At 30.2% G+C, this 22826-nt stretch overlaps 1 protein-coding gene and 1 long non-coding RNA gene across 10 annotated transcripts in view; both read right to left on the reverse strand.

Moving 5' to 3' along the window:
* Nucleotides 1–702: 702 nt before the first annotated feature.
* Nucleotides 703–22826, reverse strand: part of LOC143226565 (nucleoside diphosphate phosphatase ENTPD5-like) — a 40666-nt gene continuing 18542 nt past the window's right edge. The window contains exons 1-15 of one of the 9 annotated variants that reach the window (XM_076457692.1): nt 18359–18640; nt 14680–15033; nt 14097–14158; nt 13142–13440; nt 12788–12867; nt 11033–11176; nt 10364–10439; nt 8585–8620; nt 8035–8200; nt 7162–7226; nt 5579–5675; nt 5237–5391; nt 3247–3303; nt 2243–2352; nt 703–1563 (exon numbers count right to left, since the gene is read on the reverse strand). In XM_076457692.1, coding sequence (XP_076313807.1) covers nt 1495–1563; nt 2243–2352; nt 3247–3303; nt 5237–5391; nt 5579–5675; nt 7162–7226; nt 8035–8200; nt 8585–8620; nt 10364–10439; nt 11033–11176; nt 12788–12867; nt 13142–13349 — 1263 coding nt within the window. In that variant the 5' untranslated portion in view covers nt 13350–13440; nt 14097–14158; nt 14680–15033; nt 18359–18640 and the 3' untranslated portion in view covers nt 703–1494. Of the gene's footprint in view, nt 1564–2242; nt 2353–3246; nt 3304–5236; nt 5392–5578; nt 5676–7161; nt 7227–8034; nt 8201–8584; nt 8621–10363; nt 10440–11032; nt 11177–12787; nt 12868–13141; nt 13441–14096; nt 14248–14538; nt 15034–18358; nt 18706–22826 lie in introns of those variants that run through there. The other 8 variants (XM_076457694.1, XM_076457697.1, XM_076457696.1 and 5 more) reach the window with 8 other exon arrangements.
* LOC143226566 (uncharacterized) lies at nt 11883–12770 on the reverse strand. The gene is made up of 2 exons (XR_013014674.1): nt 11987–12770; nt 11883–11914 (listed from the first exon to the last, which is right to left on the reverse strand). It is a non-coding gene; the product is annotated as an uncharacterized LOC143226566 (long non-coding RNA).

Raw genomic sequence — 22826 nt, forward strand, 5'->3', positions numbered from 1 at the left:
ACCTGACCATATTGCCTTTGCCAAGGTCACCAGAATTGGCCATAACATCATTGACCACACATATTCTTTACAAATTAATGAAGGATTGACAAGTTTGTTATAAAGATCCAGTTTATAATGGTGCACTCAGTACACTACTGTTGAATGTGATTGTTTTAACGAGTTACGAACAGTTTTACTGAATTTTTGAAAAGATTTATTACTTACAATATATTTATCTGAACCCAAAGGAGAACCCAAAAAGATTTTCTCTTTATGCAAAATAAAATAAACCATTTTATTACAATACTTAAGACTATGATGCACTACTCTGAAGAAACCACTGAAGTGCAAGACTAGCCAGAATAATTCCTGGCCTATTCACATCTCACATTTGCACCTTTTAAGCACATGACACACACACAAACACACACATATAAATGTGACAGAAGTACGTCATAATTTTGACTATTGAAGATACGGAGATCTCACCTGGGTCAACCCTTATTACAGAGTTTTACATCACAAATGATTGAACCAGGAGCTACCTTTAATCAGTTTGAGTTAAAATTACCAATAAAAGTTCATTTTATTTCAACAAAGAACAATCTTACTGTGAAATATTGATTCTGGAATAATTTTCTGTAGTTTACAAGTATTACTGTCAAATGGATGGTGATGTTACTGTATGGTAAGCAGTTTTGCAGTACAAATACAAGAGAATTAATAAAATAATAATACCTTTATTTCAATCTTACTTAGTAAAGCAAGCAGAATACGTTTTCATTAACCACAGAAAAATAAATAGCACATATAGAAATATATAAGGTTGTATAGCCACAACAGATTTTATCTCCTAGGTTTGAGTAATCTACATGAACAAGTAATATTGTAAGAGATTATAAATACGATTGTGAAACTGTAACAACATTAATTTAAACTTAACTGTATGTTTTTAGCTAGTATTTCTATATTCATTTTTTAATACTGGCATACTTGAAATCTGGTTTCCATTTTATTAAAATGGAAACAACTTCAAGAAATTTCTCCTGGTTACCAAACAAACTTATTTTAAACATGGGTTAACCCATGGAAAAATTTCTTTAGCATCCTTTAGATTTTAATACTTAAATTATTTACAGTTTTATTTACATTATGTATATATATTTGATATCAAAACCTGATTTATAGTTACTTAAATATGTTCATTGAAAAATAACATTTATTTCCTGTTTTGTATAGTTCACTTATTTCCATAAATATTTGCAATTCTTTCAGTTTTTGCTTTAAATAAGGCATTTCAATAACAAACATTACACTTTCAGTTACAAAACATTATTTACTTACACATTCCTTTTATAAAAACTAAGTATACCGACCACCTCGAACTATTTTCAAGTATGTGACACTATCAAATAAATAAAGTTTCTATTATAGTTTCTAACTTGCTACGATACACACAGTAAAGATCATGTTTCAAATTTGGTACAGTCACAGTAAAAACAATGCTTTAGTTCAGGCTAGCAGACTGAAGGCTGCTCCAAGTCCCCAGCTTGTTTCATAAGTGTTGATTTTTTTAACAAGCTAAAAATAGAAAATAAAACCATCTATAACACTCATAGTACATACCTTAAGCATGTAAAACATTCTGAAGAATAATAAAGTGATTCTGAGCAGTTAAGTCAAGATGGGAGGGAAAGTGTACCAATAAAATGTGTCGAAAAACATTTACCAAAGGAAGATGTTAAAACTACACAACTGACTTAGAAAGGTGATGAAAAATGGTTACTAGATTTATGTCAGTATTAATTATATTCTTCATAGAATAAAAAAAAGTGGCAAAACTTCTATTATTACCTGGCTCAGCAAAACCTATAAACTTGTCTTCTGATATATAAAATAATAATAAAAAAGTGGGATAATGCATTCTCTATCATACAGAAAATTTTAATTTTCTGGAAAAGACCATCCAGAAAATGCTCTGGAGAGAAGAAGAAGAATATCCTCAGTTATTTCCTTATCCAAACTCTACACTCACTTAAAATTTGATTTATTTACGAGCATTTAAAACATGTACAATATTATTTGTTTGTTTGTGAAAATCTGAACACTATTACCCAACCAGACTTGTCAAGCATTCCACTTGTTTTAAGAAATACCATGATTCAAAATCTAAATTAAAAAAACTTCTCACCTTGTATAATTTAAATTTAAAGAATGCTGAGAAATCTATATATTTTGATGTGTTTCTTGAAATACTTACAGTTACCTCCTTGTTTAAGTCAAACTGAAAACCATCATGAAGTAAAGAGCTGATATAGGTCAAGTCCAAACACAGGAAGGGCATGTCAACGTTACCATCTCCAGAACAGGCTAAAAACACGACCCATAGAGTTTAAACAAGAAATGACAATCATATTTCAAAAAAATAATAAATTCAAAAATGCATTTATAAACACCCAGGACTTCATGGTTCTAACAAATTCTGTGGTTAACATCTAAAACAAGCCCATCACTCATCACAGTGTGTTCATGCAGGAATTTACTTTTGCAACAGTTCTAAATACTGAAATGCCACTTAAGCAAATTCACAAGTATCACATAAACTGTCATAACACTGTTGGTGTTCTTGGTTGATTCTTGTAAGTTGAAACCTAAAATACAGATATAGACCTAATTTATCAGATAACAATCACCTCATCCATGTGTAATTAACATGGTTATGTAAATTAATAGCCTCTGTCTTAACCTATAATGTATAATGTTAGACTGGAAATCAGTTTTTTTCTCTATATTCATCTTCGTTTGTTAAGACTTCTACCTGAAATGAGTGCCAAAAGCTGAGTTGGATAAGGGTGAGTGAAATATTTATCTACAATAATTTTTGTATACGTAGTACAGGAAGTTTGAATGTTATGATCTTAATAATAAAAACTGGCAAGAAACAGGAAGCTAACTTCAAATGCTGGTGGTGTTTTACCATTATTTTCCATAACATTGTGTAATGCTGTAGATTTGATATAAACTAAATGGCTGCCTTAACTGACTGAAAGAGCTACTCTTAGATGCAACTAAAAGAACACTTTTGCTTAATGTTTCTAACACATTAAATCTTAAGACTACACAGTAACTCCAGTGTCAGTCTGTATCCTTATACTTGGATAACATCTTACAACAAATCAAACATTTGTAATAAAATATGCTAAAAATCTTTAAAATAAATCTAGTGATCATAAAATCACGTACATAAGAGAAAAACAAACAAACCTTTTTTTGCTGCCTTGAAAAAATCTCCAACAAGAATTATACCACCATCACCTTTATCTGAAATAAAACATATCTGTCATTGGCATCAAAGTTCATTAACATCAATCGTGAAAAACAAAACTTTAATACTCTATCTCAAAACAGCTGGTACGGGTATTAACACTTTTACTGATAAGCAGAGAACAACATTTCAACCTACCTATGTCATCTTCAGGTTAACAACCTTTTCTCTGCTTATCTATGAGTGTTAATACCTATACCAGCCATTCTGAGATATATTTATTTCAGGTGGGTTTCTTGTCATCAAGAAAAACTTTAATACATACAAAACTATACACAGGTACAACACAAAACTTTTCATCTCTTTACTAATACTTAGTGTGTTACATATTAAATACAGTATTTAACTTTATATTGAAGAAATGATGAATTGTAATGCAACATACAAGTTTTCTTGTGGCTTTAAAATCACCTATAAATATGTATATCAAACTCCCACACACATTTGTTCCTTATTTTATTTATTTACAAAAAGATTTGAATGGTAATCACCAACTGTAAAATATTAATCATGTTACAAAATCACACATACATTAATTAATTTTAAAGCACTTTTAAAACCTTACACATGCATATATTACAAACCAATATACTGATGTAGGATATTTGTAAATTCCAAGCTCTGGTAAACAAACTGATTAAATTTTATTTGTCACAATTAACATTTTTAACAATTTTGTCATTTAAGAATAATATTCACAATAATCCAAACTCAATGCACCCACATCTGATATTCATTTTTTTCACTGCCAACATTTCATTCTTAAACTTTTGGTTTTATTAGTGGACACAAATTACACTTTCTAGGTCCTTTTATAAACATACTTCCTAAACAGCTCCCACATTATAATCTTGTTGTGGTTAAATTTTAGTTTATACATGGGAGTTTTTTCAGTTAAGACATTTGATAATGTGTGTATGACTGCAAGGTTAACTTAAGGATTTCATTTAATCGCAATAATAACTGATGGAAGTTTTCTTAGAAGTATATTCTTTTAAACAACTGTTTATATAAGTCTACCATGCTCTGATATTATAAGTAAGGTTAAACGTTAAAAATTAACAATAGCTAGCTAGTAAACTTCTAGTTAGTGGGAAGTTTTGCCAGAAAAACTTAGATGGCATTTGAAAAAAACACAAAAAAACTAACATTATTCTTTTCAGAATCAAGATTCTATGATGTGTATCAGTACCCCTATATTACATACAATTTTACTGTAATATTCCAAGTACAGAAGGTTACTGTAATTGTGACTAACAAGACCACTTCATGCTGATTTTACAACTTCAATTTGATCTGCAGGACACTGACCAGGAAAAAGGGTTATTGAGACCACAGCTTAAACTCATATGCTTAAGTGCTAAGGCATGAGCCAGCTGGCTAGTCACATCTGAAGTACAGTTTTGACAACAGTACAATTCGAAAATTTTGTGCTGAAGTGGTTGCTCATTTAAATGTAATAACAGCACAGAATTCATGTAAACAAGATATACTTTTCACATATTTCTCTTAACCTGCCAATGACTCCTTCTGACTTCTAATACTTAGCATCAGTTCTACCCATTTATAATCTGTTACTTATAAATTATTTTTTGAATAGGGTAGTTATCAGTAATGGAGAAATGCTGATACAATTACTGTTAAAAATTTAAAGGGTAGTGTTGTTGCTAGCATAGTCCTAAATGTGTTATTTCCTTCAAAAGTTAAGGTTATGAGCCGAATATTTATATTTATTTATTAAAAATGAACATACACGAAAAAAATAACTTAGAGCAAGCTTGTACCAAATCTGTAATGTTCATTTCTAGTTGTTTCCAAATATATTAATATATCTTTAAACATACTGTTGTAAAGTGTACTTAACTATTCTAAAAACTTAAAAAAGTATTAAGGTAACAAAGTACATTAATGTGACAAACTAAACCTTACCTATTAGTCCCGAGTCAACAGCTCTGTCATAATAGTAGGACATAGCATATAGCTGTCGCTTACTAGTTTCTTGCACACCATGTATTTTATTTCCAATAAACTTCTTAGCTCTGTCGTAACAAGCATCGAAACTGTACTTTCCAGACCGAAGCCCCCTAGTTAGGAAATTACAACACTATGAGAATAGAATACCACTTCTAATGTGTTTAAAAAATTAAGGAAAATTACCAAGTAAGCCATGTCAGTAAGTTTAATTATATTCACTATGTAAACTACATACATATTACATTGCAATGAAAAAGAAAGTACTAGTAATACAAGAATTAAAGAAAATGTACTTACATTATCAAATACTCTATTCCACCATATTGCCATGATTTCTGAATCAGTGGATGGATACATGGACTGTGCAAGATTTCAGTTTTCTCATCAGCAGATTCTATAAAATTCAAATTACCATGTCAAAGGATTGTTTGTTTTTGAATTTCGCACAAAGCTACATGAGGGGTATCTGCATTAGCCATCCCTAATTTAGCAGTTTAAAACCAGAGAGAAGGCAGCTAGTCATCACCACCCACTGCCAACTCTTGGGCTACTCTTTTACCAATGAATAGTGGGATTGACTGTCACATTATAATGTCCCCATGGCTTGAAGGGTGAGCATGTTTGATGCAATGGGGATTCAAACTCGTGATTATGAGTTGAGCGCCTTAACCACCTGGCCATGCTGGGCCCCATGCCAAAGGAAGAGATAAGATAACATTTGAAGCTTAGAGGCAATTTTTTAAGCACTCTGAAGGAAAATACACATTTCAGTGCTAATTCTAACATTAACTTTGCAACCATTCACATGTTGCTATTTAAGCAAATTGCACAAAACAGAATTCTGACTTTTTCACCTAATGTTTTTGTAATGCTTTATATATCTAAAACAAGTACAATATTTCCAAAGTAGATTAAACGTAGGATCAAATGTGCATCACAACCTTTTACACAGGTTGATAAAAAGTTGTTTAAAGTTTTGAATGAATCCATGTCACACTTGGCATCAAAACAGTCTGTAATTTAAAATAAAAGTTAGTTTTTTAATTTCAAAAGGGAATATTTAAATAAATTCTCAGTGATCTCTTATCTGTATTATGTGACACTTCTTTGTTCAAAACTGCACATTTTAGATTTCCTTTCTATTCATATGCTCTTCCAAGTTTTCCAAAAAATTACACACATACAATTTCCCTGAGCTAAAATATAAACTTATAGCATCTAACTTATACTTCAATTAAAATAATTTCTGAAATTAGTCTTTAAAAAATATTAAGCTTAGTGTTCTTCTGCTGAATCTGTCTTAAACTTGAAAGATTACAGATAGAATTACTAAATTTCTTATGTGCAAGTTTTACTTTTTGTTATAAAAGTAATTTAAATGTAAAAATTTCAAACTCATTCGGTTAGATAATTTTAAATGAGAGTAAATAGTTTTACTAATGAGAAAATTTCTAACATTCGTTTACGATGTTCTAAAAGGTAATAAAACATGAACACTAAGCTGAAAAACAACAATTATATTCTTAACATGAAAATCAACTTGCACTTGGATGGACTCAAGTCTTTGTAAATTAAGGAGACCAATCATGAGTAAAACTAATTTTTTTGTTGTTTACAATGTACTTGTAATATCTGTTAAAAGGATAACACACTTCATGAAGATACACTCACCAAATTCAGAGTTATATTACCTATAGCTTCACAGTCAAAGTTACTGTTAATTAAGCCAATATATAGTTAAAACAATTTATAACTTTTCATGCTTAGATTTTATTTTACCTACAAATTCATACTGCCAGGGTTATTTTGCAGGCATTTATAAATGACTCAACTAAAAAATCTCACCAAAATTTAGTCAACCAATAAAACTGATGACTTACTTTCACCAGAACTTGATGATTGGAGTATAGTGAGGCGAGCTGACATTAATCCATTTCCCAAATAACTACAGCAAAGAATAAAGAAAAAGTTTAGATTTAACATTTAAGTTTTGATTTCTGTATCAATAATGGTTCTGAAAAATGTACACATACAGAATTTTTTTTGTAAACTAGAAATTAGCTTATAGCACAAAACTGAGCTAATACATTGAGAAACTTAGAAAACAATGCTTAAATTCTTATGTATATACATACACAAATTCATAAAAATATTAAAAAACTTTGGAACGTGATGAAACACACTTCTCTTATGATGTTCTTTCTATGAATTGATTCACGATGATGTTTAAAAACTCATGACTATTTTAGAAGCAACAATTACTTAATACATAATTCTAAAAACAAGAGTTTGTTCAGAACATCACACAAGTGTCAAGGAGTTTTTAAAATTATTGAAGAGGAGTTTTAAACAATTACATGTGAATATTTCATTTAAAATTTCCTTACAGGAGTTACTTACCCTTGCACCTTATAATCACCTGTAAAACTGATGAACAAACTTAGCTGGCTTGGTAACAGCTTACAGATCTACACTGTACTAAACTTAAGAGTGAAAAACCTAATGTGAAAATAAATGGAAGTCTTTTGAACCCTGTGAATGTGAAAGCATTACAGATGTAACATGCAACATTTCAAAATATTCTTTATGCTGTGAAATGCTTTGTTGTATCTTATGGATTTCACATCTTACTAAAGACACTTTAAAGATAGTCCATTATCAATACTATTTTCAGAAATACACCTTTACATACACCAACACCATCCTTTCAGCTTCCTAGCTTGGACACAAAATCTTTTATATCATTTTCTTACCTATGAGAATAAAGGTAGCCTGGATTTTCTTGAATTTTTAGTTTCACCAAGTCTTCCTTAGGAACAGACACCAGTGTTTCTAAAGACAGTGGTTGAAATGTGATTTGAGTAGAGCCACCTCCAAGATCTAACGTGACAACAGATTGGGAGGCATTGTTTAAATGACCTGCAAAAAAAACAAAGTTACAAGTTTCATAAAAAGTTGTAATTAATTAATTAATGTACATGGAGCTGGAGTAAATAATATTGGATATACATCTTAGAACGAATACTTTCCAAGATACAGTATCTATTTATTTTTCACTTTCATTGTATTTTGATAAAGATACCAGCAAATTGTTTAGAATTTAAAGCTATTTCTACTTTTTGAATTACAAATTACTGATTCCATTTTTCACAAAAAAGGTAAAGGTGAAACTAAAGAGATTATTGATGTTTTCATAACATTCATAATCTACATCTGCTTGCACTTGTGTTTTATTATATTCAGATGCATTAATTCCTTACTGTATTCGACAGGAAAAAGAGAGATCAATATTACAACACTTACCTAAAAGAAAGTTAACTGTGTACCATGCAAATAGTCCTATAACAAAAAAGACACAAGAAAAAACATTTAAGTGACCATTTATATACAATAAATATACAACACATCTATTTTAACTAAACCTAAGAGATGTAACTACAGTGCCAGAAAACTAAGCAATAAGTACCTTTACTGGTTTAGAAAACAACAAGACTATTCATGTTTAACCATGTCACCCTGATTATCTTTTACTGTGCATGATGTTAGGGTTTTATTGCCTCCCCTTCTAGGTGCAGATAGCCTAGTTGCTTTTGTCACAAAATGCCAGATCTACCCACCCACCCATTCAAAAGTTTATTTAGCTATTTTTGTTTATGTTATACCAGTTAGATTAGTATAAAATTCTGGCCAATGATCCATATTTAAATAGTATTACAAATTCTAAATTATATAACACAATATTATCAATTTCCCATAGTGGAACTCATGACATTTCCTCCAAGTATCCTTTCATCTCTATTATCTACAGCTCTCCCTAACAAGAAAGTATGAAATTAAATTTAAATTATTCACAAGAGAATCGTCATTGCTCAGACAGTCCATAATTTTTATAGCCTTCAATTTTGTTTGGTTACAGCTATCAACAGAAAATTAGACCTCTCCTGTCACATCTCTTACATTATAATTATATGTTACCTATAAACAACAGAAATTTGATAGATGAAAACCTTGACTGACACATTGTATAATGTTGTAAACTAAATAAATAAGCATCAACTTTACTTGTAATAAAACTCTAGATTCCCATTGGAATCACAACAACTAGCTTGGGTGAATTTGTAACAGCTCTTGTTGCATGGTTAGAAAGCAAAAACAACTGCAAGAGGAAGCTGTCTGCTTTTTTACATGTTGTTAATCTACATTCTTTGTTACATTATTTAATGCACTTCTACCAACAGTATATATAAAAAATAGAATTAATTGTCATTGACAATTGACAGCAAGAAAAAAGAATACTGAAGTAATTTATTTGTTGTTTTCATGTTTATTCTTTATCATTATAAAGTAACTAAAATGTAAAAACAGATATCTTTAGGCTAGTTAAGGTATGATTAGTCAAAATAAATAATAAAAATATGACAAGAGGAACACATGTGAGCAGCTCTTGAGTAAGGTAATTTGATAAAGTAATGTAATGTGTGCTTCATATTACCAAAATTACTCAATTTACAACAGCACAAATATTAGTTAGACATGATTCAAAGAGCAATAAAAAACAAATAAAATGTAATTATAAATAGATGTTTACTGTTATAAGTCTAAAGCTACTTAGTTTCATGTTACATTTGAAGTCATTATAGAAAGAAAAGGATTTTTTTTTTGTAGGGCGGAAGGAGTTTAGAAGGTCAGTCAAATTAACCAACCTTGTATAGAGTTAGGGTAGAGAATATAGCAGATAAAATAGAGATTTTATTGAAAACACACATTTAAAATGTATTTACAGGTTTTAAAAGGTTACACAAATGAAATAAAATAAAAAAGTATTTTTAATCTTAAAATGAAATTCATCTTGCACACAAACTAATTAAAAACAAATACTTGATACATTATTCAAATACTTTATTAAAAATACTTCACTAAAAATAATTATGTGAAAAGCTTATAATTTTTACTGAAAGAATATCAGATTTTGTGAAGATACACATACTATATCAAAAGTTAGTACTACAAATCGATAAAACCTTTATACAAGTACAAAAAGGTCAAACTGACCGAGCCCATATGGAAAGTGTTAATTCTTACCTTCATCCATTCCATTCATAATTGAAACTGAATCATTCAAAAGGTGAAATGGATAGCACTTAATTTTTTTGTTGACCTAAAAATAAAAAAGTTAAATATATTTTTGCATTTTTTCTCACTTCACATCATCTAAGGGCAGTCTCTAAAGTTAAAAATCCTTTGATGTAACAACTTTATGTTTTACATGGCAATGAACCCAATCACCTGTAAATAAAATACATGAATGATATAAAGTGTGTAACTATAAAATGCAATAAACTAAATGATGCTGGGGAAATAAAAACATCTCAGCATGCAACAAGAAAATTAACTTGCTTTTGTTCTTTGTAGATCATCACATAATATTCAAAATTCTAATTAGTGTTCATTGAATTAACATAGAGAAAATAGACGAGTTATAACCATGCTTACATTATTTTCTAAATAATATTTACCCATCACTGACTAAGAGTTATTGTCAGAAAAACAATTTTTTTGCCAATATTTTTACCTTTAGTGAACATGGAACTCTACCTTAAGCGATATCAGTTCACTAATTACACTGGTGAAGATTTTGTTTTACCTCTCCACTAACATCACTAATTTACTCTAGGATGATGCATGTCAACTAACTTTATTAATGAAGAAAGTGTATGTAAAATCATCTGTCCATACAAACACAACACTGACCTCATCAAGAATGGCATCAGCTGAATGAGCTGGTAAAAGTCTAAGTCCTGCTGTGGCTTTCACGGACAAGGGAGTGGTGTGCCACCTTTCAGCTGGAATCACAGTTTTAGCCTTCTCTAACAATGGTACAATACTGCTGGCAGCCTGAGGAAAAGGATTTAACATTATTTCTATCCAAGTGTGACAGCTTCTGTAAAAATATTTCATTGTAAACACTAGTAACTCTTTCTGAATCATTTCGTTTACTAAACTCGTACAAACTGCCCCATCTCATAATAAAATTTTGCAGATAATTAGACAAGACTGGGTGGACAAGTAGCACTTTGGTTCAAATAGGAAGAGAAAAGAATTTAAATATGCATGTTCTACAGCTATACAGTTAAAAGATGGAAGTATAAGAAAATATTCATAAAGTGATCTATAACATTCCCAAATGAAATTCTGTTGTTCATGGTGTGTGTGTGTGTGTGTGTGTGTGTGTGTGTGTGTGTGTGTGTGTGTGTGTAATAATTAAAATAGGTGTGTCTAATCTGCTACTGTGAAAAAAGAAAACATAATAATTAAAATAGGCCTAACTACTTATTTTACAAGTACATCTACAATCATTTAATTGAAAAATACCCGTGATGACGAGAAAATCCACTTGTAAAAAAAAAAAAATTATATGTAAAAAATGGCTAGTATGGGTAGAGAAAACACTATGTAGAGCAGTGTGAACCTGACGATGACCGAAGAATGTCGAAACGCTGTTCGCTCCTCTACATAGAGCTTTCTCTACCCATACTAGCTATTTTTTACATATATAATGAGAAAATCTGTATCTCGGAACGACTGCTATGAGTATTAACACTTTTACTGATAAGGGGAGAACAACATTTCAACCTTCCTGGATCACCTTCCGTTAACAAGGTCTAATTGTTGTTCTCACTGATAAGGGGAGAACAACATTTCAACCTTCCTGGATCACCTTCACGTTAACAAGGTCTAAATGTTGTTCTCTCCTTATCAGTGAAAGTGTTAATACCATACCATCAGTTCCGAGATACATTTTTATTTCAAGTGGGTTTCTCGTCATCAAGAATGAAAAATACCTACTGACAAAAATGTGAAATCAAAGTTTTAACATAAGTCTTATTTTTTTATTAACCTTGAAAGTATTTATCAAACTCAGTAGCATGAAATATCTTTGTTATAACAAATTTTTTATCATAACAACTGAATAAATAGAAAAATTAGAGAATGAAAAATTTATATACACTTAACTTTACAATTATGCTCTGGAATAACAAGAAGACATTCATATACTGTAAAGTCTCTTTAAACTTTCAATCATTAAATTCAGGGTGTGGCCTGCAAAATGAAATTTAACCATCACTTAAGTGCCATCTTTTAAGTGAATTATGAACTAATATCTCTAACAAATATATAACAGACTTTGTGCAGTCAAAGCAGTACTAAGCAAGAAAATTAGCCAAGAATATTTTTTATTACTTTTCCTTTGGTGCTTAAAATGCAGAATAAAATTGAATAGTTGTAGTTTAAAATAAAACAAGTATTTTCACAAATGGTTTTGATGTCTTTAGAACAAAAAGATTCTCTAACAAGCTGTAGAACTTTCAATTACAGAGTTCGTGCATCTTAAAAAACTCACAAAAAAAAATTCAAAAGTTAATCAGTAAATAAAAACATAATGCAGTTATTGGATACTAAAGATATCTAATGTGTTCTCTGAAATGAGATATTTCTATGACTAACCTTTGATGGAGAATCAGCATAGCTTGACAATCCAGGTTTAACCTCTTGAAAGTATTCATCAAGAAGGGTCATGCCTGTCTCTATGAATAAATCAACAAATTAAAGTCATTCAACTATTACTACTTATTGCAAACTGTCGTTTCCAAATACCAAAAATATTTAAGTTTTACATGTTAGAGAAGACAGAATTGTAAAATAGTTTCACAATCACAAACTTGTGCATATGTTTAAACATACAGCACTGATTTTTTACAACTACCAAAAGTAATCTCGCAACCAAAAATTCTTCTATTCAAATTTTTACAGCTGATAAAACTTTTTGTTTAGTTTACTGTACAAGAAACGTTTCTTCACCTGTGCTATTCAAGAAAGTAAACACGTGGACTCGTGTTCCAGTACTGCCTCCATCAAAAACTATAGCATAAGATCTTTGTACAACTTCATCCCCATCTTGTAATTCTACTACTTTCTTCATTGCAGAAAAGGGGCCAACTTGAGTCACTGTACACACCAGCAACAGTAGGCCACTCAATACTGGTGTTGGTAGGATTGTAAATTGCATTTTCACACACTGATTTTATTAAATAAATTTTAAACTACCTTATGAGTAAACACTTTTTGATGCCCTAGAAATTTCCAACAGGATTTTGTACCTAAAAAACACAAAAATGTTTAAACATAAATAATAGCTGTTTACTTGTAGTGCTAGTACACAGACAGTAATAAGAAACCAGTGTTTGTAAAGACAAAATTCATAACTTGTACAACATGAAGAAGCTAGGTGTGTTTGTATTTCACTGTTTGCTATCTTGAAGAAAACCTTTTCCTTACATTGGGATGATGAATTCTTTTTACAATAGTTTTGTATCAAGTATTTTCATCTGATATGTGCAGCATGTATTTAGGTTTTGTTCACTGAATTGTACTTAAGTTGCAATCTTTTTGTAAAGTACTTGTCAAAAATACATCAACTATATATCAGTTTTCTCAGAGAATTGAGGATAATAATTAAAGGTATAACAACTTCCAACTATCACAAATATATCCAAAACATTCCAAATTTCAAATATGCATTTTAATTTTGCCAATATAATAACTGAAGACGTTAGTACAGTGTGTTCTATAAACTACATATAAGCAGCATATGGTAATACTCATTAAATACACAACAGTAAATACTACAACTTAAGAAACTACACAGTAAATATCCTTGACAAGTGTGGGGATTTTGATGTTTGGGTAGAAGCTACAGAGAGGTAAAATAGGTTAGTCAAAAATAAGCTTGTAAAGCAATATTCAAAATACATACCAGATCTTGCAAAATAGAGAGTTCCGTAACAGCATGAAATGTAGTGTGTTAAAACTGTGATCCTGTGAATATTTTAATCACGACTGGTAAGTACAATGAAACGTGAAATAGACATACTAATATTATATTTAGTAGTCTGCTTGAACTTTCCCTGAAAGCAACATATAATTAAGAAAGATAATAAAGGTAGAAAGCTAAATATTAAGTTTTTACTACTGGCAAGCATAGATTATATACAATTTGGGAACAGATGCTTAACGTGTCAGAATACTTACTCAGTAAATTAAAAAAAACCAAGCTTGAATTGGATCTGTAATTTATTTCAAACTTGTAATCTATGCTAAGAATTGCAATTGAATAAATTAATACAAATATCTCAACAGTTCACACTAATGTTTTTTTTTACCCATTCCTATATATATTATACACACACACAATATACCTGATTTAGAACAAACTATTTGGAGGATGGTTTACAGCAGAGTAATACAGATGTTATACTTTGAAAGACATTCTTCACATGTATAAATTCTCCTACTACAAGTATATTTATACTCTCTAATATAGAACACAATCTGATTACCACAGTTCTGAGGCCACTTATTATCACCAAGAATCAGCATTCAACCATTTGATATTTCTGGCCAAAAGTCACTTTGCTCACAAGGGGCTTGGCACTATCTGCATGGAGTGCACTGACTGTGATTGGATGGACAAAAGCCACCACCTGATTCATACCCTCCAGGGAACCAATCATGTCTTGTTTCATATGACAATCATGAATGCAGCACATGGGTGTTAGCTGATAAATTCCTCTCTATACAGTTATTATTGTGAGACAAGGTTCACAATTCAATCTTTATTCACTATTCTGATCACTTAGTAAGCCTCATATTTTTGTAAACAGGAACTCACTCAAACCAGACAAAACCAGAACCTATAGTGAAAAGCATGTTTCATTTATAAAGTAATTTTAATTGGTTCAGCATACTATAAATAAGTCTAAATACACAAAGATCAGTAAAAGTTAATATAAACACCTGTTCTTAACTTAAGTTTGGGTAACACTAATACTCCTCAGATGTGAGATATCTATAAACTCAACCTTACTACTTTTTAATTTTATGGAAACAAAAACTACCTATAAGAATTAATACAGTTTGCAATGCTGTCTCCACACAAAAGCTACGTAAATAAATGTTGCCCAGTTCATTTACACCATTTGAAATTACAAATTTCAAGTTTAAACTAAATATGTATGCTATTAGTTATTAGCAAGTTGCATAAATAAGTTATTTTAATGCTCACATGGTCAGGAAAAGATAATACATGCAAAGTGTGGAAAGATAGTCAAGCACTTACAAAAATATACGCACAAATAAAGTTAGTGAAACTATCTAATTCCCACTAAATTTCAATGGTCACAATGTGTATGATACTTTCAATATAGCTGGGAATCACTCAAGTAATTAAAACTGTTCTACTGCAATTAGTGACATAAAAAAAGTGTAGAATGTTTTTACTGATGCACTAGTTGAAAGAGGTAATTTCTATACTAACCACTAGATGCATCTCACTTGAAATACTACTATAGTTTTGGTCTTTTTTAAGAAAGATTCTGATTTATAGAAGAGGATTCAAAGTACAGCCACTAGAATGATAATTCTGGAGAAAGACGAGTTGACTTATAAGGAAAACAACAAGATATTTTCTTTGAGAAAAGATACAGGTAAGAAGTTAACTTAATTTTATAGTATTATTTAAAGATTGATGAGATAAAGGCCTCTGATTTTATTATGCTATATCCTGAAAATAAGAGGAATAATAAACACAAGTTAAAGAATCTAGTTAAAAGTTCTATTTTTCTCACAGTGACTGGCTTACGGAATAAGTTACAATTGACAACAATACGAGAGTAGCACTTTACATGAGCTTTAGAAGAGAATCAATGATTTCTTGCAAAATAAAGAATCAACTAAGAGCTTTTCTCAAGTGTGGGAGTATAAATAGTCTTGTAAAACCAAACAACTTTTTGTTGTTTGTATATTGTTTTACATCAAGAAAGTGATGAGAACAAAATTAACTGTTTCCTCTTTTAGCCCTTAAATGGCATCCATCATCAACTGATGCTGCTACACACAATATTCCCACTGTTTAACGATTAAGTTTTATCAGCAGTCACATCTAACTCTACCCCACCTCATTCCTTGCCCCATAACATCAATCATCCATTTCTACTATCCAAATTTCCATACCCCATTCTAACCTATTCATAAAAACTGTGAAGTTTTTTTTCACTGAAAAGGGTACTCTTACCAGGACTTTGCTCAGCTTGAAATGATACATGAATTTTATAATTCTCTATAATATTAGTCAAATACTAAATTCAAACTTCTACAGATACCAGTTTGGGCATTTTACACCACTGCCGTAAGTTACATAATGTGCAACTCTCAAGATAAAATATATATATTAGAAAAGGCACAATATACTGGTGAGTAAATTACTATTTCATTAAAAACATGTTAATAACAGATGTTAGAGTAAGCTGTAATTATTATGGATAACTTAAATCAAGCATAAGATATTATCACATCCCTTGCACAAATTCTTTGTCATGATTAACCAAGGATACATTATGAGATATGAAACATTTTAACTCTTGTCTCATAAAGGTGGTCAACAAGGCACATCAATGTGTTGTCAAGGCAACCAATATACATGGATCATCTCAGGAAAACTTTATATATGAGACTATACAGAGGTGAAGTAAAACCATACCGATTCAGTTATATCTAATTACAATTTGTTTAAACCTGTAAATTATATATGGGCATATGGTACAAGATTTCTGTTACTCACTAATAAAGACCTGCAAAGCCTCAACTGCATACTAAAACATTATTATGAAAGGAATACTTCACTGGATAAGGTATGACTGTGCATGATATCTACAATCTTATGAACATTTTATGTTGAAGTTAGAGAGATATATATTTAATGTTTATTGTAAAATGCAAAGATATGAAAGTACTATCTTTCCTGTGATCTGATATTCAACAATAAACTTACTGGATCAGCATGGCCCAATCCTCAGTTAACTTGTTTACTGTATAAATTTTAAAACCATTTAAACAATGGGTTATGCTTTTCATAGCTATGTCACCAGCAGTGACATGAATATAGAATTAGTCCTATGAATTGAAATTGTACATAATCAAACATTTAAACATTGTTTAATTTGAAATGATAAATAATATAAATCTTATTATTTCAATACTGGTTTTTGATCTCAATGAAAACTAAAATGTTAAATGTGAAAGGTAGATATTTAGGCTAAATATACTATGTGACCTCACTAACTAACCAAATTTTAGTAATACTGAAAATAGAAAGTGAGGTTGAAATAAAACAATTAAAAAGTGGTTATTTAGGAAATCGGGTCATTTCTTGCCTCCCCATAACCAAACAATTTTTGTACAGTTAAATAGCTCAGAAGCTACAACTGAAAACCAGTAATTTACTAGAATAAGAGTAACCTCAATATATTCACACAAACATAGAGAAAAAGAAAATCTTAATATACACTTGTGCAAGATGTGCATCTTGCAAGGAATTTACTACCTTTCTTTGGTATAACTAATTTTTTCTTCATTAGTTTAATAAATAAACTTCACATTAAATTTGAAAACTTTCTTCAGATAAATTATAACTAACTGCTGTAGCTAAGTCAATACTATTATTATTATCCTAATAACTAAATAATTAAACTTTCGTGATAGTGAAACCCTTTATCAAGTAACAACATTGTTTTCTTACGTAATCTTGCTACGTTTCCCAATTCTACGAGCTTTCTTAAAACTTTAAAACTTAGAATAGTGACATAGTGCTATAGTTGTAGCTATTTTCAGAATATTTTTATGTGGGTCAGCTTCAAAAAATAACAGTAAAAAGTTAGTATGAGCCTGATTATCTCAAAGCAATATATAAATTATAATTAAATCATGACAAATTTGTCTTCGTATCAGTAACTACTAAACTTATACGAACTCGTACGCAATGACAACTGTCAGAAATTAAAATTTACGAATACAAATATAGCACGTTATTTGTCTCGAGGCCTAGCTCCACTTGGTACTTTGTCTAAAAATGTGAAATTATTTGAGAGTTGGAACTACAGTGTAACATTAATCAAATACACTTAACATTTTTGACGCTAACAAAAACTTTTAAAAACATTTTGTTAACAGTGCAATACTTACTTTTGTCAGGAATTCATCTTAATTTGCTTTATGATCTAATTTCAGCGAAAAGATAGATTAGTTCGCAATCTTCTCAAGCTTAAGCCTAATACGCAATACCTATAAAACTAACCTAAAACATTTACTTGTACTACATTAACCAATCAAAACTTGCCAAGTTACCAACAAGGAACTATTAAATTATTGAACATTCTCAACGATTTTAAATATATTGCAATGGTGTCACGAAAAAAAAACCACCAAAAACCTGCTATCCTGCTCGAGTTTTGTAACCTTTACTAAACCTTAGAATTTTATATATAAAATTCTAAAATCTCAGTTCACATTCCTCGTCTCTCTCTTTTTTTTTTTTTTTTTTTTTTTTTTTAATGATAGGGCCATACAACTTCTATAGTTTTAAAGGGACTAAAATATTTTATTTGTGCATCGCTAGCCAATATTTCTACAGATCGTTGAGTAATGAAATAGTTAATAATAGAAGATTGGAAAATGGTTAATGTTAGTCCAATACTTAAAGGAGATGATAAACATTCTACAGGCAATTATAGGCCAGTTGGTTTTACATCAGCAGTTAGAAATGTTTGTATAGTGTGATTAAGGATACATTGCAGGGCCACTTAAAGCAATGTGATGTAGTGTTAAACAGTCGGCATGGTTATACTAAAGGAAAGTCTTGTTTATCAAATCTTCTGACATTCTTTGATGATGTTATTGCAAGAAGTGATGAGGGAAACACTGTGGATTTGGTTTACGTTGATTTTCAGAAAGCATATGATAAGGTACCTCACAAAAGACTTGTTACAAAAATTAAAACTGTAGGTACAAGGTAATGTTATTAAATTGGATAGAAAATTAACTGGAGAGCAGAGATTAGTAATAAATACAGCTAGAACTAACTGGATCACAATTACAAATGCTATACCTCATGGCTTTGTGCTGGATCATCTGCTGTTTGTGATTTATATTAATGATATTTGACTTAAGTTTGCAAATAACATTAAGATTTATGAGGTGGCTAATTGCATTAAATATGCTGTAGACTTACAGGGAGATTTAGATCATTTGATACACTGGACCAATACGTGGAAGATAGTGTTTAACGACCCAAAATGTAAAGTGATACATGTAGGTTTTTACAATTCAAATTATTGTTACAACTTAAATGGTAATACATTAAATATCGTGGTTGTAGAAAAAGTATTATTGGTGTTGTGATAGAAAAATCACTTAAGTCATCTAAACAGTGTATGGTAGCTAATAACAGGGCTAATAGAATTTTGAGTGGTAGCTATATAAATATTGAATACAAAATAAGGGATATTATTATTTCACTGTATAGATCACTTGTAAGGCCTCATCTAGAGTACTGTATGCAGTTTTGGGCTTCATTCCTCACGAAGAACATTGAATTGTTGGAGAAGGCTTAGAGAAGAGCCACTACACTAGGATGATACCTGGGATGGTGGGATTGTCTTATGAGGAGAGACTAAAATCTCTAAACTTGTTTTCTCTGGAGAGAAGGAGGGTCAGTTGGAATTTGATTGAGGTGTTTAAGGGTATTGATAATAAACACCCATCAAACATTTTTGTGTTTAGCAGTCAAAATAATAGGAAGAGGGGTTATAAATTCAAATTTTCACAGCATAAGAGTCGTCTGTAGTTCAGACGGTATTACTTTTCAAACAGGGTGGTTAGCTTTCAAAATGAACTGTCTTCAAGGGTGGTAGAGGGAGAAATTTTAACAAAGTTCAAGAAAAGATTGGATGAATACGCGAGTAATTAGAGGTGATTATAGTTGAGAGCTGGAAAGGATATCTTCGACCTGTTAATAAGTCCCTTTTTGTCTCTGAAGCATTTTATGAAATTTATGAAAATTAATTTTGTGATAAAGTATTCAATACTGTTGTTTCTTCTGTCCAAAATTACTTCTGTTCACCGCGGGGAATTGAATTTCATTTTGCATTGTAAGTCATTTACAGTTATCGCTGACTGATTGTGAGACACAATACTAAAGTATTCTTAAAAATATGAAGAAGCATAACAGTGATGATAAGAAAAAAAAACCAACAAAAATGATTTAACATTTGATTTCTAAGAGTAAATGAATAGCTACAGATTCACTTAAACATCTGGACTTTTCTGTTCCCTAGATTTTCATTTCACGCATTTTAGGCGAATTGTCTTCTTTTTACACAACGTGACATCAAAGTATTTTTTACAATCGAATATATTATCTAGTATCATTTTAACTTTATTATTCTGTTGTGCATAGTTATGAAATAACCTTCTGTTTAGTTATTATTTGGTACTTGCTGCAGTTAAAAAAAGAAAACGGCACTGTCTGATAATTTCTTTAAGTTGGTTATACTAAAATTTTGTAACCTTTGTTACAAACAAATGTCCACAGACTCACAACGCTAGAAACCACGTTTCGATACCCGTGACGGGCAGAGCACAGATAGTCCACTGTGTGGCTTTGAAAAAAGAAAAGCTCCAGCTTATATCAAGGAATTTATGTAGAAATCTCTTTAATAGTCCTAGAAAAAGAATTAGGTTTAATGCATATTTTTATGCACTTAAATTTTAAATATTGAAGGCACAACTCAAGGTAAAAAAAACATATTTTATATTGGAAATCTCTCTGGTTTAACAAAATCTCATATTATAACATGAAAAACACATCTTAAACAAATAATTTTGTTAATAATATATTAAATTTTAGGCTCTGTTACTTGCAATTGGAAACTAAGAATCAGATACTGGAAATTCTACTGTTTTAATATACTGCTATGTATAAATCTCAAATCTTTAGGTTTTTAAATTTATTTTTTATGTTTAACATAACTGCCAAAATAGAGAAAAATAGTTTTTCTGTTTTATAGTAATTTTAAAGAAACTACACACTATTATTCTTGTAGCTGAAATGTTATATTATGAACACGAAACATAAAGCAGTAGAATCTAACACAATTCCTCGAATTTAAATTCAAAGTGTGTTTGATACATCAGATAAAGGAACTATTATCGCGAATCAAGTTCCTGAATATTATCCTTGAGATTCTGGATTGTTTGAGAATCAGAGCACACTATGAAAACGAAGATCACGCTTTGTTCATTAGATTTCAAAAAGAACCAAATGAGTTCTTACTTGAAGAATTTTACGTTTCAAATATGACGAAACATGAATTTTGTATAATAAAATCACAGAACATTGATTCATAACTGACAATCAACATGACTGATGATTTTCCTATGAAGTACAAGTGAAGTGAAAGATGATGAATTACGTGTTACCATGACATCATTTCAAAATCTAGTCTTTCTGAGTCTATAAATTCAAATCTTACATGCATGGTTTACACTGAACGTTAAAGGCAAACAACTAATTATGCTAGAAACACAAAATAATTGTTTAACCATAAAGCACATGTTCGAATCTTTTTTCATTTATTTATGTAGTGACATATCTTTAGTACGATAAATTGAAATGTCTTGTGTTAAATTCAACGTTTGCTTTCACATATTGTTACAAAAATGAACTATATCATTTACATGAAAAATAGAAACAGTAATGAACAAATAGTAATATGGACATTCTGTACAAAAGTTGTACACAAACTAATTTAAATATGCCAATCCAGTATTTTCTAAATTGATACACTTATGTTTATCGAACTTTTATTCTGTCAATGGGTGGTCTTGAAGTTCAAAAATTTTGATATATTGATTGGAGGTTTAGCCTTAGGCAAATTCGCCAGTTGATTTTACACAATAGTCAAGTTTAGTCAACATATTTTGGGGATGTGGTTAGTCAGAATAAAATAACCAATAGAGTGAAAAGATTCTGTGCCATTTGTATGTATGTTAGCAACATTGTCATAAATTATTTAGTAATCATTTGATGGTAAATATATGGAAAAAATGTATAAATAAAATGGTATACGATGCTTTTTTTTTCTGACAACCAGAGTTTATCGAGCTTTTAGCCTGTATGCAAATAGTTTAAATTAGTAAGAAACAAGTTCTAGATAAAGATTTGTAAAAACATCTACAGAAGGATTAGAACATAATTATCTAGAACGTTTACTTAGGTCATTTACACCTGAATGAAACAAATCAACTTATAAAACTAAACACGAAATTGTTGTATATTAAATAACGTTCGAAATAAACATGTTATACGATAGATTAATTGTAGAAATAAATTAGTATAAAGTATTTTATTTATAAAACTTCAAAAAAATATAAAAACGTATGACATGTAAATTAGACAGAGAAGACTAAAATCAGTACGTAAAATATATATTAGATCGATATTTAAAACATGATCTGCATTACTGTCTTGTTCAATGTTTATGAAAATGTTTATTAGATGTACTAAAAATTCTCAGTATTGCAGTATATTAGTAACATTACCTCTCTATAGAAGCACCACCCGCCCATTTAAAACACATGTAATACAGCAGTC

The sequence above is a fragment of the Tachypleus tridentatus genome, chromosome 9, assembly GCF_004210375.1.
Source record: "Tachypleus tridentatus isolate NWPU-2018 chromosome 9, ASM421037v1, whole genome shotgun sequence".
In the NCBI taxonomy this organism is placed as follows: domain Eukaryota; kingdom Metazoa; phylum Arthropoda; class Merostomata; order Xiphosura; family Limulidae; genus Tachypleus; species Tachypleus tridentatus.